The 12795-nt window shown below is 35.9% G+C and overlaps 1 protein-coding gene across 1 annotated transcript in view; it reads right to left on the reverse strand.

Annotated features, from left to right (window-relative positions):
• Positions 1–12795, reverse strand: part of LOC124241986 (phospholipid-transporting ATPase ABCA3-like) — a 194776-nt gene that overhangs the window by 156879 nt on the left and 25102 nt on the right. Inside the window, exons 6-7 of the mRNA XM_046666405.1 lie at positions 8635–8745; positions 7682–7799 (exon numbers count right to left, since the gene is read on the reverse strand). Of these exons, the coding sequence (XP_046522361.1) occupies positions 7682–7799; positions 8635–8745 (229 nt within the window). The remainder of the gene's footprint in view (positions 1–7681; positions 7800–8634; positions 8746–12795) is intronic.

Raw genomic sequence — 12795 nt, forward strand, 5'->3', positions numbered from 1 at the left:
TGCTATGTGGGATGCTGCCTCAGCATGGCCTGATGAGTGGCGCCATGTCCACGTCCAGGATCTGAACAAGTGAAACCCTGGGCTGCCAAAGCAGAGCACACCGACTTAACCACTTGGCCATGGGGCTGGCCCCAATGTATGATCCTTTTAACGTGTTTGTGAATTTGGTTTGCTAGTATTTTGTTGTTCATCAGGGTTATTGGCCTGTAGTTTTCTTTCCCTGTGGTGTCTCTGTTTGGCTTTGATATTAGGGTGATGCTGGCATTATTAAATGAGATGGGAAGTGTTTTCTCCTCTTCAATTTCTTGGAAGAGTTTGAGAAGCTTATCTTTAAACATTTAGTAGAATTCACCTGTGAAGGCCTCTGGTCCTTTTTTTGTTGTGAGATTTTTTTATTACTGATTCAATCTCCTTGTTCTTGGTCTCTTCAGGTTTTCTTTTTCTTCATGATTTAGCCTTGGTAGGTTGTGTTTCTAGGAATTTATCTATTTTTTCTAAGTTTTCCAATTTGTTGGTGTGTAATTGTTCACAATAGTCTCTTATGATCATTTGTATTTCTGTGGCATCAGTTGTAAAGTGTTCTCTTTCATTTCTGACTTTGAGTGTTTTCTCTTTTTTTTCTTAGTCTAGTGAAAGTTTTGTCAATTTTCTTTACCTTTTCAAAACCAAATCTTAGTTTTGGTGATTTATTTCTGTTGTTTTTATATTCTCTCTTTCATTTATATCTGTTGTATTCTTTATTATTTCCTCCCTTCAGTTTAGCTTATTAATCTTCTAACCCTTAAAATTAGCTTGTTTACTTGAGCCTTTTCCCTTTTAAATGAGTTTATTGCTATAAATTTCCTCTTGGTGCTGCTTTTGCTGCATCCCATGAGTTTTGTTATGTTGCTTTTAGTTTTCATTTGTCTTGAGATATTTTCTAATTCCCTTTCATTTCTTCTTTGACTAATAGTTGTTCAAGAGTTTTTAAAAATTCACGAATTTGTGAATTTTCCCATCACTTTCTTTTTAAGGTTTTATTCCATTGTGATCAGAAAATATACTTGGAATGATTTCAGTCTTCTTAAATTTTTTAAGACTTGTTTTGTGACCTGAAATGTGTTCTGTTCTGGAGGATATTCAGTGTGCACTTGAGAAGAATGGGAATTCTGCTGCTGTTGGGTTGAATGTTCTGTATATATCTGTTCACTTGGCCTATAGTGTAGCTCAAATCTCTTTCTTTATTGATTTTCTGTATGGATGTTCTATTCATTGTTGAAAGTGGGGGTATTGAAGCCTTCTACCCTTACTGTATTACTGTCTATTTCTCCCTTCAGATATTTCAAAGTATGCCTTATATATTTAGGTGTTCTGACATTAAGTGCATATATATTTATAATTGTTATATCTTCTTCATGAATTGACCTTCTTGTCATTATGTAATATCCTTCTTTGCCTCTTGTGAAAGTTTTTGACTTAAGGTCTATTTTATATAAGTATACCTGCCACTTCTGCAGCCTTTTGGTTATGATTTTTACAGAGTATCCTTTTCCATTCCTTCATTTTGAACCTGTGTCCTTAATTCTAAAGTGAGCCTCTCATAAACAACAAATAGTGATATCTTCTTTTTTCATCTATTCACCCACTTACTGGTTTTTGACTGGAGTGTTTAATTCATTTATGTTTAATAAAGTAATTATTGATAGATAAGGACTTACTATTGCCCTTTTGTTACTTGTTTCTGATTCATAGTTCTTTGTCTCTCTTTTCTTCTCTGCCATCTTCTTTTGTGATTTGTCAATTTTTGCAGTGAGAAAGTGATTCTTTTTTTGTGTGTGTGTATGTGTATTTACTATAGGTATGTCCTTTGTGGTTACCATGAGCCTTACATAAAATATCTTATAGTTCTAACAGTCTCTTTTAAGCTGATAACAACTTTAATTGCATAAAAAACTCTACCCTTTTAATTCTTCCTCCTCAAAGTTTATGTTAGATGTCACAATTTACATATTTTTATATTGTGTATACATTAAAATTTTTGTATTTATAGCTATTCTCATTACTTTTGTCTTTTAACTTTTATACTGGAATTAAAATGGAATTACTCAGTGCCATTACAATATTACAATATTGTATCTGTCTATATATTTGCCTTTACCAGTGAGTTTTGCACTTTCAAATGAATTGTGTTTCTCTTTAGCATCATTTTGTTTCAACTTGAAGAACTCCTTTTAGAATTTCTTGTAATACAGGTATACTGGTAATAAACTTCCTCAGATTTTGTTTGTCTGTGAAACTCTTTATCTCTCCTTTATTTTTAAAGGACAGTTTTGCCCAGGCTAGTACAGATATAACTCGTTTTATTGTGCTTTGTGTCTTGCACTTTGCAGGTACTGCATTTTTTATAAGACCCTCTATCAGCAAAAAGATTATGACTCACCGAAGGTTCAGATTATGGTTAGCACTTTTTTGCAATAAACTATTTTTTTAATTAGTGTACATAAACTGGTTTTTCAGACATAATGCTACTGTACATTTAATAGACTACAGTATAGTGTAAACATAACTTTACATGCACTGGAAACCAAAAAATTTGTGTGACTTACTTTATTGTGATATTCGCTTTATTGTGGTGGTCTGGAAGTGAACCTGCAATATCTCCAAAGTATGTCTGTATTCTTGGTTGGCAGTTTTCTTTCAGCATTTTGAATCATAGCCTTCAAGGTTTCTGCTGAGAAATCCATTGACAATTTTACAAGGATTCCCTGTACATGAAGATACAGTTTTCTCTTGCTGCTTTCAAAATTATCTTTTTCTTTGACTTTTGACAATTTGATTGTAATGTGTCTCCATGTAGACTTCTTTGGGTTCATTCTATTCGGGGTCTATTTGGAGGCTTCATGAGTCTGGATGTCTGTTTCTCTCTCCGGATTACGGAACTTTTCAGCCATTATTTCTTTAGATAAGCTTTCTGCTTTCTCTTTTCTCCTTCTGAGACTCCCATAATGCATATATTATTTACTTTATGTTAGTGTCCCATAATTCCCTTAAGAGTTAGCCTTTCTTCACTCTTCTTCATTTCTTTTTGCTTCTCTAACTGGATAATTTCAAATGTCCGTTCATTGAGTTTGCTAATACTCTCTTCTGCTTGATAAAGTCTGCTTTTTAATCCCCCTAGTGAATATTTCAGTTCAATTACTGAATCCTTCAACTAAGAATTTCTATTTAGTTCTTTTTTTTTTATTGTTTCTATCTCTTTCTTGGTATTCTCATTTTGTTCATGTATTGTTTTCCCGAATTCATTTAGTTATCTTTGTTGTTTTGTAACTTACTGAACTTCTTAAGATGAGCTGGGGAATGAGAGATGGTAGGTTGGTAAATTTAAATGTCACAATTTCTCTTACTGAAATCTACCAGCTTCTCTCTTTTCAACTCCCCTGGGTGGTGTAAGTTTTTAAAATTTGATTCTAGAGTTTTGAAAAAGTTGTTTCTGACAGTTTTTCTCAGGAGCTCAGCTTTGACAGGGAGCTAGAGATAGAAAGTTGGGCTACCAGATGTTGGAACCGTCAATTAAAGCAACAAGCCAAAACAGAAGTAACAGAAGCCTTTAATCACTTACTGCAATAGTATAAGCAAAAGGCTAAAACGGAGAAAGCACCAACTTTCCCCTCTTCTATTTCCTCCATGGATCAGTACAGTGGTTGAGAATCACATGGATCATCACAGATGTGGGGTGTCTTCATCTCACTGGGGACTGGAGGAGAGCTACAAGTGGAAAAGTTCTGAGTGCTGAGTCACAGTGGAGAAAAATGTCTTCAATGTTCACCCCCATACCCAACACACACACTAAAGAGGTCTCTGCAGAAGCACCTAGTAATGAAGAGAGACATAGTAATGAAGGCAGCTGGGTTAGGAATGCAACTATACATAAGAGCATGGTGTCAACAGGGGTACTCTCATCTGGAGGCTCTAGGGACAAATGCACTCCTTGCCTATTCCAGCTCTTGGTGTCTGCAAGCATTCCTTGGTTTGTGGCTGCAGCAATCCAAATTCTGTGTTTCAGCACCATAAGTTGTAGAAACCTGACTTCCCTTTAGGTTACTTTGCCCCAATCACTTTATAACTCTTAATTGTTGTATGTATTTTCTTTACTTAGATTTGGCAACACATTGGATGGTGTATAACTTTGCTTCATCCATCAAATTTGACCTGAGAAACACAGGAGAATTAGAATAGTCTGCTATACTTATACCTATTTTTACCCATTTCCATGTTCCTTCCTTTGTAAAGTTTTAAGACTTATGTTATAATTTCCTTTCTGTTTAGAAAACTTCCTTTAGCCACTTTTTAATGGTAGTTTGCAAGCAACAAATTCTTTTCATTTTTCTCCTGAGGATGTCTATACTTCCTATTCATTCCTGGAGGATAATTTTGCTGGATCTAGAATTAATTGTTGGCAGTTCTTTTCTTCAGCATTTGAAAAATGTGCCACTTCCTTCTACTTTTAGATGAGAAATTTACAGTCATTCAAATTGACGCTCCCCTATAAATAATGTAATGTTTCTCTCTGGCTGTTTTATAGTTTTTTTCACTGTCTTCAGTTGTCATAAGTTTAATTGTGATGTGTCTTGGCATGAGTTTCTTTAAGTTTATCCCATTTGGGGTTTACTCAGCTTCTTGAGACTATAAGTCTTTCACCAGATTTGATAAATTTTCAACCATTATTTCTTTGAATACTTTTTCAGTCCCATTTTTTCTACTCTTCTTTTGAGACTCCATTGATATGTTAGATATGTTGTTATTGTCCTACAGGTCTTTGAGAATCTATTCATCTTTTCAGCATATTTCCTCTCTATTCAGAATGTGTAAATTCTATTGATCTGTCTGCAATTTCTCTTATTCTATCCTCTTGTCTTCATTTTCCTTAAGTTTTTAAGTTTGTTATTGTGTTTTTCAGGACAATAATTTCCATTTGGTTCTTTTTTATCACTTCTATTTCTTTGCTGAGATTTCTATTTTTCCATTTGTTTCAAGAGTTTATAATTGCTTGACTAAGTATTTTTATGATGGCTGCTTAAGTTCCTTGTCAGGTAACTGCAATATCTACTTCATCTCCATGTTGGTGTCTGTTGACATGAATGTCATTTCTCATTCATTTTGCGATTTTCCTGGTTCTTTGTATGATGAGTTATTTTCTATTGTGTCCTGATCATTTTAGGTATAATGAGACTCAGAATCCTAATCTTTTTTTTTTTTTTTAAGCAGGCTGTCCCTCTGTGAAGGTGTATCACAAAGGTCAGGTGGGTGTGTATGTTCTTCCTCCCTGCTGACACTTACTTGGAAAAAATAGGGTAATAACCCTGCTTCATTGCAGAGAGATGAGGTGGAACTTCAAATATCTCCTTGGGTCTGCTGACACTTTCCTAATGAAAGTGGGGCACTGACTCACACCAACTCTGACTGAGGGTGGAAGCTCAGCTCCCCACTGGGCCTCACTGATGCTACAGGGTGAGAGGTGGGGAAGGAGTGGTGACTAGCTTTGCACATTTTCTTTAGTCTCATTGCTGTTGGGTAGATGTGGAAGATCAGCTCCCTACTTGGCCTTGCTGACACCCAGGGTTGCTTATTAGAACTGACTTGTACTACCTGTTAAGTCTTACTGATGCTGTGTGTGGATGGAAGTCCAACTCATTACCGGACCCTGGCAATACCCTGGCAAGGGAATTGGAATACTGCTTGATTCTGGAGAATAGGCGATTGGGATGAAGGATTAACTTCTTTCTTGACCCTGCTTCAGCCATGCAGGTTGGGGTGCAGTCATCTTCCCCTTAGTGTTGGGCTGGAGTAGGACAAATATTGCCAAAAGTCTTTTTTATTGGTAGGCCATCCCCTTACTAGACCTTTGGCTTGGGAGAACAAGCTTTTCTTAGAACTTTTTCTGTGCCTGTTGTTGGTTACAGATTGGAGGTTACTGCAGTGTTTTTTCAAAGATATATGGGAAGCAATAAGAAAATACAGGGAATGTAAGGTCATTTAATTCCTCAAGTTCTGAGGTCTCTAGGCAGCCTTCTTTATATATTTCAGGGACTTCCTATGCTTGTTTATTGTTATATCAAAGATTTTTAATTGTAAGGGGTAGGACTTGGGCAGATGAGGTATTCCATCTTTGTGGAGCTATATATTTAAACAATATTTAAAGCCATATATTTAAAAATAAGTTAAAAAAACCCAACATTTTAATTGTTTTAGTTGAGAGAGTGATTCCAATTATTTAGTCTATCATACCACCAGAAATAAAATTCCCCTTCCTTTAAGTTTTTATAAATGCAGTGATTCCTGTTTATCTGGCAATATTATCTTGATCTTCAACACACCACCTTATGTTTTAGCTCAACAAATTATTTTTCTTTATACATGATTTTGTTGTGTTGTTTTGTTAGGGTCCTCAAGACCACCCCTGAGTTTGATGACCTGCTAGGACAATTCACAAGATTTAGCGTATAGTCGTACTTACAGCTATGGTTAATTAATAGTAACACTGTAATAACAACAGAAAGATACAAAGCACAGTCAGCAAAGGGAAAAGGAGAATGAGGCAAAGCCCAGAGGAAAGCAGGCACAAGCTTCCAAGAGTTCTTTCTAAGTGGAATCACACAAGTTGTGCTTAATTCTCCCAGCAGTGAACTGTGACAACATGTGTGAAACATTGTCGACCAGATGCTCATTAGAGATCCAGTGACCAACGTTTTTATTGAGGGCTAGTCACATAGGCATTCTCTGCCTAACAGATACCAAGATTCAAGAGTCAGTATAAACCATATTGTTTGCACAAACAGTATAGCTACAGTGAGCCACTCTTATTATTTAGAGGATGGTGGGACTCTTCCCCAAGTTTAAGTTCCCAGATGCCAGCCAAAGGCCAACATTTCAAGCAGGCCTTTCTAAGGATAGGAGTCTCAGGCTTGCTTTTCTTCTCTGCACAATTGTGAAAATCAATCAGCTGATAATATCTGTGATAATATATTAAAGGCTAAATTACCAGTGATGTTGAAAAGTCTTAACTGTGAAACTATATTTATACTCTAAAATTTTTTAATAGGGATAGTATTCTGATGGTTCAGTATGGAAGAAAGATACAGGAGGAATAATACTTGGTTAATACTTGGAGTCTAAAAAAGAAACATTCCTTAATCTTTTGGGAAGTGATTTAAAAACTGCTAGCAGAGAACTATTTCTACAAAATCCTTAATAGAACAATATGGGGTTATTTGATCACACATATTTTTCTTGTGTGAGCTTTCACAGAGAATCAGTTTTCCTTTGTACTTATGTATATGGTACAAGTTCTTGCCACGTGGTAAGTGCACAAAGGATATGCTGAATAAATGAATGAATGAATACCTCCATCCTTTGACATGCTTTCAGAAGTGATTTGAAACCAACTTCTGTAAGAAGCGTTGTCCAGTTTATCCTAAGTTCCAACTATCACAATTTTATTTTATATCTTCTTTCTATATATACATTGGGCCATTTTAATTTTAAATGCTCTATACCTCCTGTCAAATCATTTTATATGCAAAATACTTTCTATGTTAGAATCTAAGTCAAGACTATACATGAGGTAGCCAGAAGGAGCTCCCAAACATGATCCTATTTTGGCCAATTAAAACAAATTCTGTTACAGGAGAAGTCTTAGACTCACCTTTACTGAAGAATGTGCTAATCATAAAGCCAAAGAATATTGAAGCAATGGAATAACACATAAGAAAGATAAAGATGAAACTATAGTCACTGTAGCGGAAGATTGGATCACCGACAATCTACAATAAAACAATTATGACATCATGTAAGGTACACAATAAGTAGTGTCACAAAAAAAAACAAGGGAAGAGGGAGAAAATGATGGTCTTTAATGAAATATATCACACTGCTCAGTGACTGAAACTCAATGAGATGGAAAAATAACTAAATAACATTTCTTACACAAGGGTTTAAGTTTTTCTCAGCAATTCGGTCGCCTCTGAGTTTCCCTAGTGGAGACAATAAAAGCTATATTTCATCTTCCTGATAACCTGAGACAAATCAGTCCTCGTTATATTACTTTTTCCCTTTCAAAGGATAGCTGCAGCAGGCTGCAATCAACTGGAAATAAGATGTCCAATATAGTAGCCATTAATCACATGTAGCTACTTAGCACTTGGAATCTGTGATTCCAATCACACATGGAGCACTTGGAGCACACATGAGCACTTGGAATGAGCTAGTGTGATTGAGGAACTGAATTTTAGTTTTCATTTAACTTTAGCTATTTTTAATTTAAGTTAAACATAGAAAGCAGTGTCAAGTACAGACCCAGCATTCCTAATGAAAATACAGCATATGAACCTAGATGTGCTATAAATATAAAAGATACACTGGGGTTTGAAGACTTAGTACACAAAAGTATGTAAAATATCTCGTTTTAATTGGTTGCATGCTGAAATTATATTTTGTACATACTGGCTTAAATTAAATATTAAGACAATTTCATCTGTTCTTTTTGCTTTTCAAAAATTTCTAGTTTCTAGTTCAAAAATTATTGCTACTAAAAATTTAATATTACATATGTGACTCATATTTCTATTGGACAGCACAAAACTAGACACTTGCCTTGGCAAAGAATAACACACATATCAAAATGATAATAATGATATAAAAAAGGAAGAATGTGAAGAAATAGGCAGCCCATATCATCCAGTTTCTAAGTCCAATTATGAGCTGGTACTCCTGTAGAAAGTCAACACAAATCAAATATTACATATATCAGCAATTCATAGTGCTTTCACATATATTTTTCTAATTAAATTCCCATAAAACCCATACAAATGGGTAATATCATCTCCATTTTATGAATGCAAAAAATCAAGGCTCAGAAAGTGTATTGATCAAAATTATGCAGTTAGAAAGGGCAGTACTGGAATTAAAATATATTTCTCTAGATTTTCCACACTACACCCAACATTGGACCAAATGGAAAACATTTCAAATTAAACCTTGACATATTGAAACTAAGATCTCTTTCCTATTATACTATACATCCAAGAATATTAGGAAAATGTATCTTTCATTTTTCTAAGGAAGACTCACCCTGAGCTAACATCTGTTGCCAATCTTCCTCTTTTTTTGCTTGAGGAAGAGTAGCCCTGAGCTAACAACTGTGCCAGTCTTCCTCTATTTTGTATGCGGGTCACTACCACAAGATGGCTGATGAGTGGCAAAGGTCCGTACCCAGGATCCACACCTGCAAACCCAGGCCGCCAAACAGAGCATGCAGAACTTTAACCACTCAGCCATGGGGCCGGCCCTTCTACATTTTTGTTTTTGTTTTAAAAAAATTCAATTATAAGTGAGAAGTTGGCTTTATTTCTTATGCTTGTTCCTTGTAGGCAATGTGTCTTTTCCACCCTCTCTGGCTGCCTTCAAGATTTTCTTTTTGTCTTTGGTTTTCATCAGTTTGAATATGACATGCCTAGGCACGTGTGTGTGTGTGCACGTAGACTCTATTTATCCTGCTTTGTGTTCTCCGAGCTTCTTGGATCTGGTTTGATGTCTATCATTAATTTTGGAAAATACTCTGCCATTATTTCTTTAGCTCTATTCTCTTATTTGGGAGTCCAATTATGTATATGTTATATCATTTGATGTTGTCCTACACCTTTTAGATGCTTTCTTCTGGATTTTTTTTTAACTGAGTTATTGATAGGTTACAATCTTGTGAAATTTCAATTGTACATTAATGTTTGTCAGTCATGTTGTAGGTGCACCACTTCACCCTTTGTGCCAACCCCCCACCCCACCTTTCCCCTGGTATCCACTAAACTGTTCTTAGTCCATAATTATAAATTCCTCATATGAGTGGAGTCATACACAGATTATCTTTCTCTCGCTGGCTTATTTCACTTAACATAATTCTCTCAGGGTCCATCCATGTTATTGCAAATGGAATGATTTTGTTCTGTTTTGCAGCTGAGTAGTATTCCATTGTATATATGTACCACATCTTCTTTATCCATTCGTCTGTTGCTGGACACTTAGGTTGCTTCCACGTCTTGGCTATTGTAAAGAGTGTTGCAATAAACATTGGGGTGCATAGGACTTTTGGGATTGCTGACTTCAAGCTCTTTGGATAAATACTCAGTAGTGGGATGGCTGGATCGTATGGTAGTTCTATTTTTAATTTTTTGAGGAGTCTCCATACTGTTTTCCATAGTGGCTGCACCAGTTTGCATTCCCACCAGCAGTGTATGAGGGTTCCTTTTTCTCCACAACCTCTCCAACATTTGTTGCTATTAGTTTTAGATATTTTTGTCATTCTAACGGGTGTAAGGTGATATCTTAGTGTAGTTTTGATTTGCATTTCCCTGATGATCAGCGATGATGAGCATCTTTTCATGTGCCTATTGGCCATCAGTATATCTTCTTTGGAGAAATGTCTGTTCATGTCTCCAGCCCATTTTTTGATTGGGTTGTTTGATGTTTTGTGGTTGAGTTGCGAGAGTTCTTTATATATTATGGATATTAAGCCTTTGTCAGATATATGACTTGCAAATATTTTTTCCCAGTTAGTGGGTTGTTTTTTTGTTTCAATCCTGTTTTCATTTGCCTTGAAGAAGCTCTTTAATCTGATGAAGTCCCATTTGTTTATTCTTTCTATTGTTTCCCTTCTCTGAGAAGGCATGGTGTCCGAAAAGATCCTTTTAATACTGATGTCCAAGAGTGTACTGCCTACGTTTTCTTCCAGAAGCCTTATGGTTTCAGGTCTCACCTTTAGGTCTTTAATCCATTTTGAGTTTATTTTGGTGAATGGTCAATTTTCATTCTTTTACATATGGCTTTCCAGTTTTCCCAGCACCATTTGTTGAAAAGACTTTCTTTTTTCCATTGTATGCCCTCAGCTCCTTTGTCAAAGATAAGCTGTCCATAGATGTGTGGTTTTATTTCTGGGCTTTCAATTCTGTTCCATTGATCTGTGCACCTGTTTTTGTACCAGTACCATGCTGTTTTGATTACTGTAGCTTTGTAGTATGTTTTGAAGTCAGGAATTGTGATGCCTCCCGTTTTGTTCTTTTTTCTCAGGATTGCTTTAGAAATTCGGGGTTTTTTTTGCCCCATATGAATTTTAGGATTCTTTGTTCTAATTCTGTAAAGAATGTCATTGGGATTCTGATTGGGATGGCATTGAATCTGTAGATTGCTTTAGGTAGAGTGGACATTTTAACTATGTTTATTCTTCCAATCCATGTACATGGAATGTCTTTCCATCTCCTTATGTCGTCATCCAATTCTCTCAGAAAGGCCTTGTAATTTTCATTATATCGGTCCTTCACTTCCTTAGTTAAATTTACCCCAAGGTGTTTTATTCTTTTTGTTGGATTGTGAATGGTATTGTATTCTTGAGTTCTTTTTCTGTTGGTTCATTACTGGAGTATAGAAATGCTACTGATTTATGCAAATTGATTTTATACCCTGCAACTTTGCTGTAGTTGTTGATTACTTCTAACAGTTTTCCAATGGATTCTTTGGGGTTTTCTATATATAAGATCATGTCGTCTGCAAACAGCGAGAGTTTCACTTCTTCCCTATTTGGATTCCTTTTATTCCTTTCTCTTGCCTGATTGCTCTGGCCAGGACCTCCAGTACTATGTTAAATAAGAGTGGTGATAGAGGGCATCCTTGTCTCGTTCCTGTTTTCAGGGGGATGGGGTTCAGTTTTTGTCCATTGAGTATGATGTTGGCTATGGGTTTGTCGTATATGGCCTTTATTATGTTGAGGTAGTTTCCTTCTATGCCCATTTTGTTCAGAGTTTTTATCATAAATCGCTGTTGGATCTCGTCAAATGCCTTCTCTGCATCTATTGAGATGATCATGTGGTTTTTATTCCTCAGTTTGTTGATGTGGTGTATCACGTTGATTGATTTGCGGATGTTGAACCATCCCTGTGTCCCTGGTATGAATCCCACCTGATCCTGATGTATGATTCTTTTGATGAATTGCTGAATTCTGGTTGCCAAAATTTTGTTCAGAATTTTTGAATCTATGTTCATCAGTGATATTGGCCTGTAGTTCTCTTTTTTCGTGGTGTCCTTGTCAGGTTTTGGGATCAGCGTGATGTTGGCCTCATAGAATGTGTTAGGAAGTGTTCCATCTTCCCTAATTTTTTGGAATAGCTTGAAAAGGATAGGTATTAAATCCTCTCTGAAAGTTTGGTAGAATTCCCCAGGAAAGCCCTCTGGTCCTGGGGTTTTATTCTTTGGGATGTTTTTGATTGCTGTTTCAATCTCTTTCCTTGTGATTGGTCTGTTCAAATTGTCTGCCTCTTCTTGAGTGAGCTTTGGGAGATTGTAGGAGTCCAGGAATTTACCCATTTCCTCTATGTTATCCATTCTGTTGGCATATAGTTTTTTGTAGTATTCTCTTATAATCTGTTGTATTTCTGCAGAGTCTGTTGTTATTTCTCCTCACTCATTTCTGATTTTGTTTATTTGAGCTTTCTCCCTTGTTTTCTTTGTAAGTCTGGCTAGTGGTTTGTCAATTTTATTTATCTTCTCAAAAAACCAGCTCTTTGTCTCATTGATCCTTTCTACTGCCTTTTTCATTTCAATAGTATTTATTTCTGCTCTGATTTTTTTATTTCTCTCCTGCTGACTGGGCTTCATTTGTTCTTTTTTCTCTAGTTCAGTTAGGTGTGCTTTAAGGTTGCTTATTTGGGATTTTTCTTGTTTGTTAAGCTGTGCCTGTATTGTGATGAATTTTCCTCTTAATACAGCTTTTGCTGT

This window comes from Equus quagga, chromosome 7 (assembly GCF_021613505.1).
Source record: "Equus quagga isolate Etosha38 chromosome 7, UCLA_HA_Equagga_1.0, whole genome shotgun sequence".
NCBI lineage: Eukaryota > Metazoa > Chordata > Mammalia > Perissodactyla > Equidae > Equus > Equus quagga.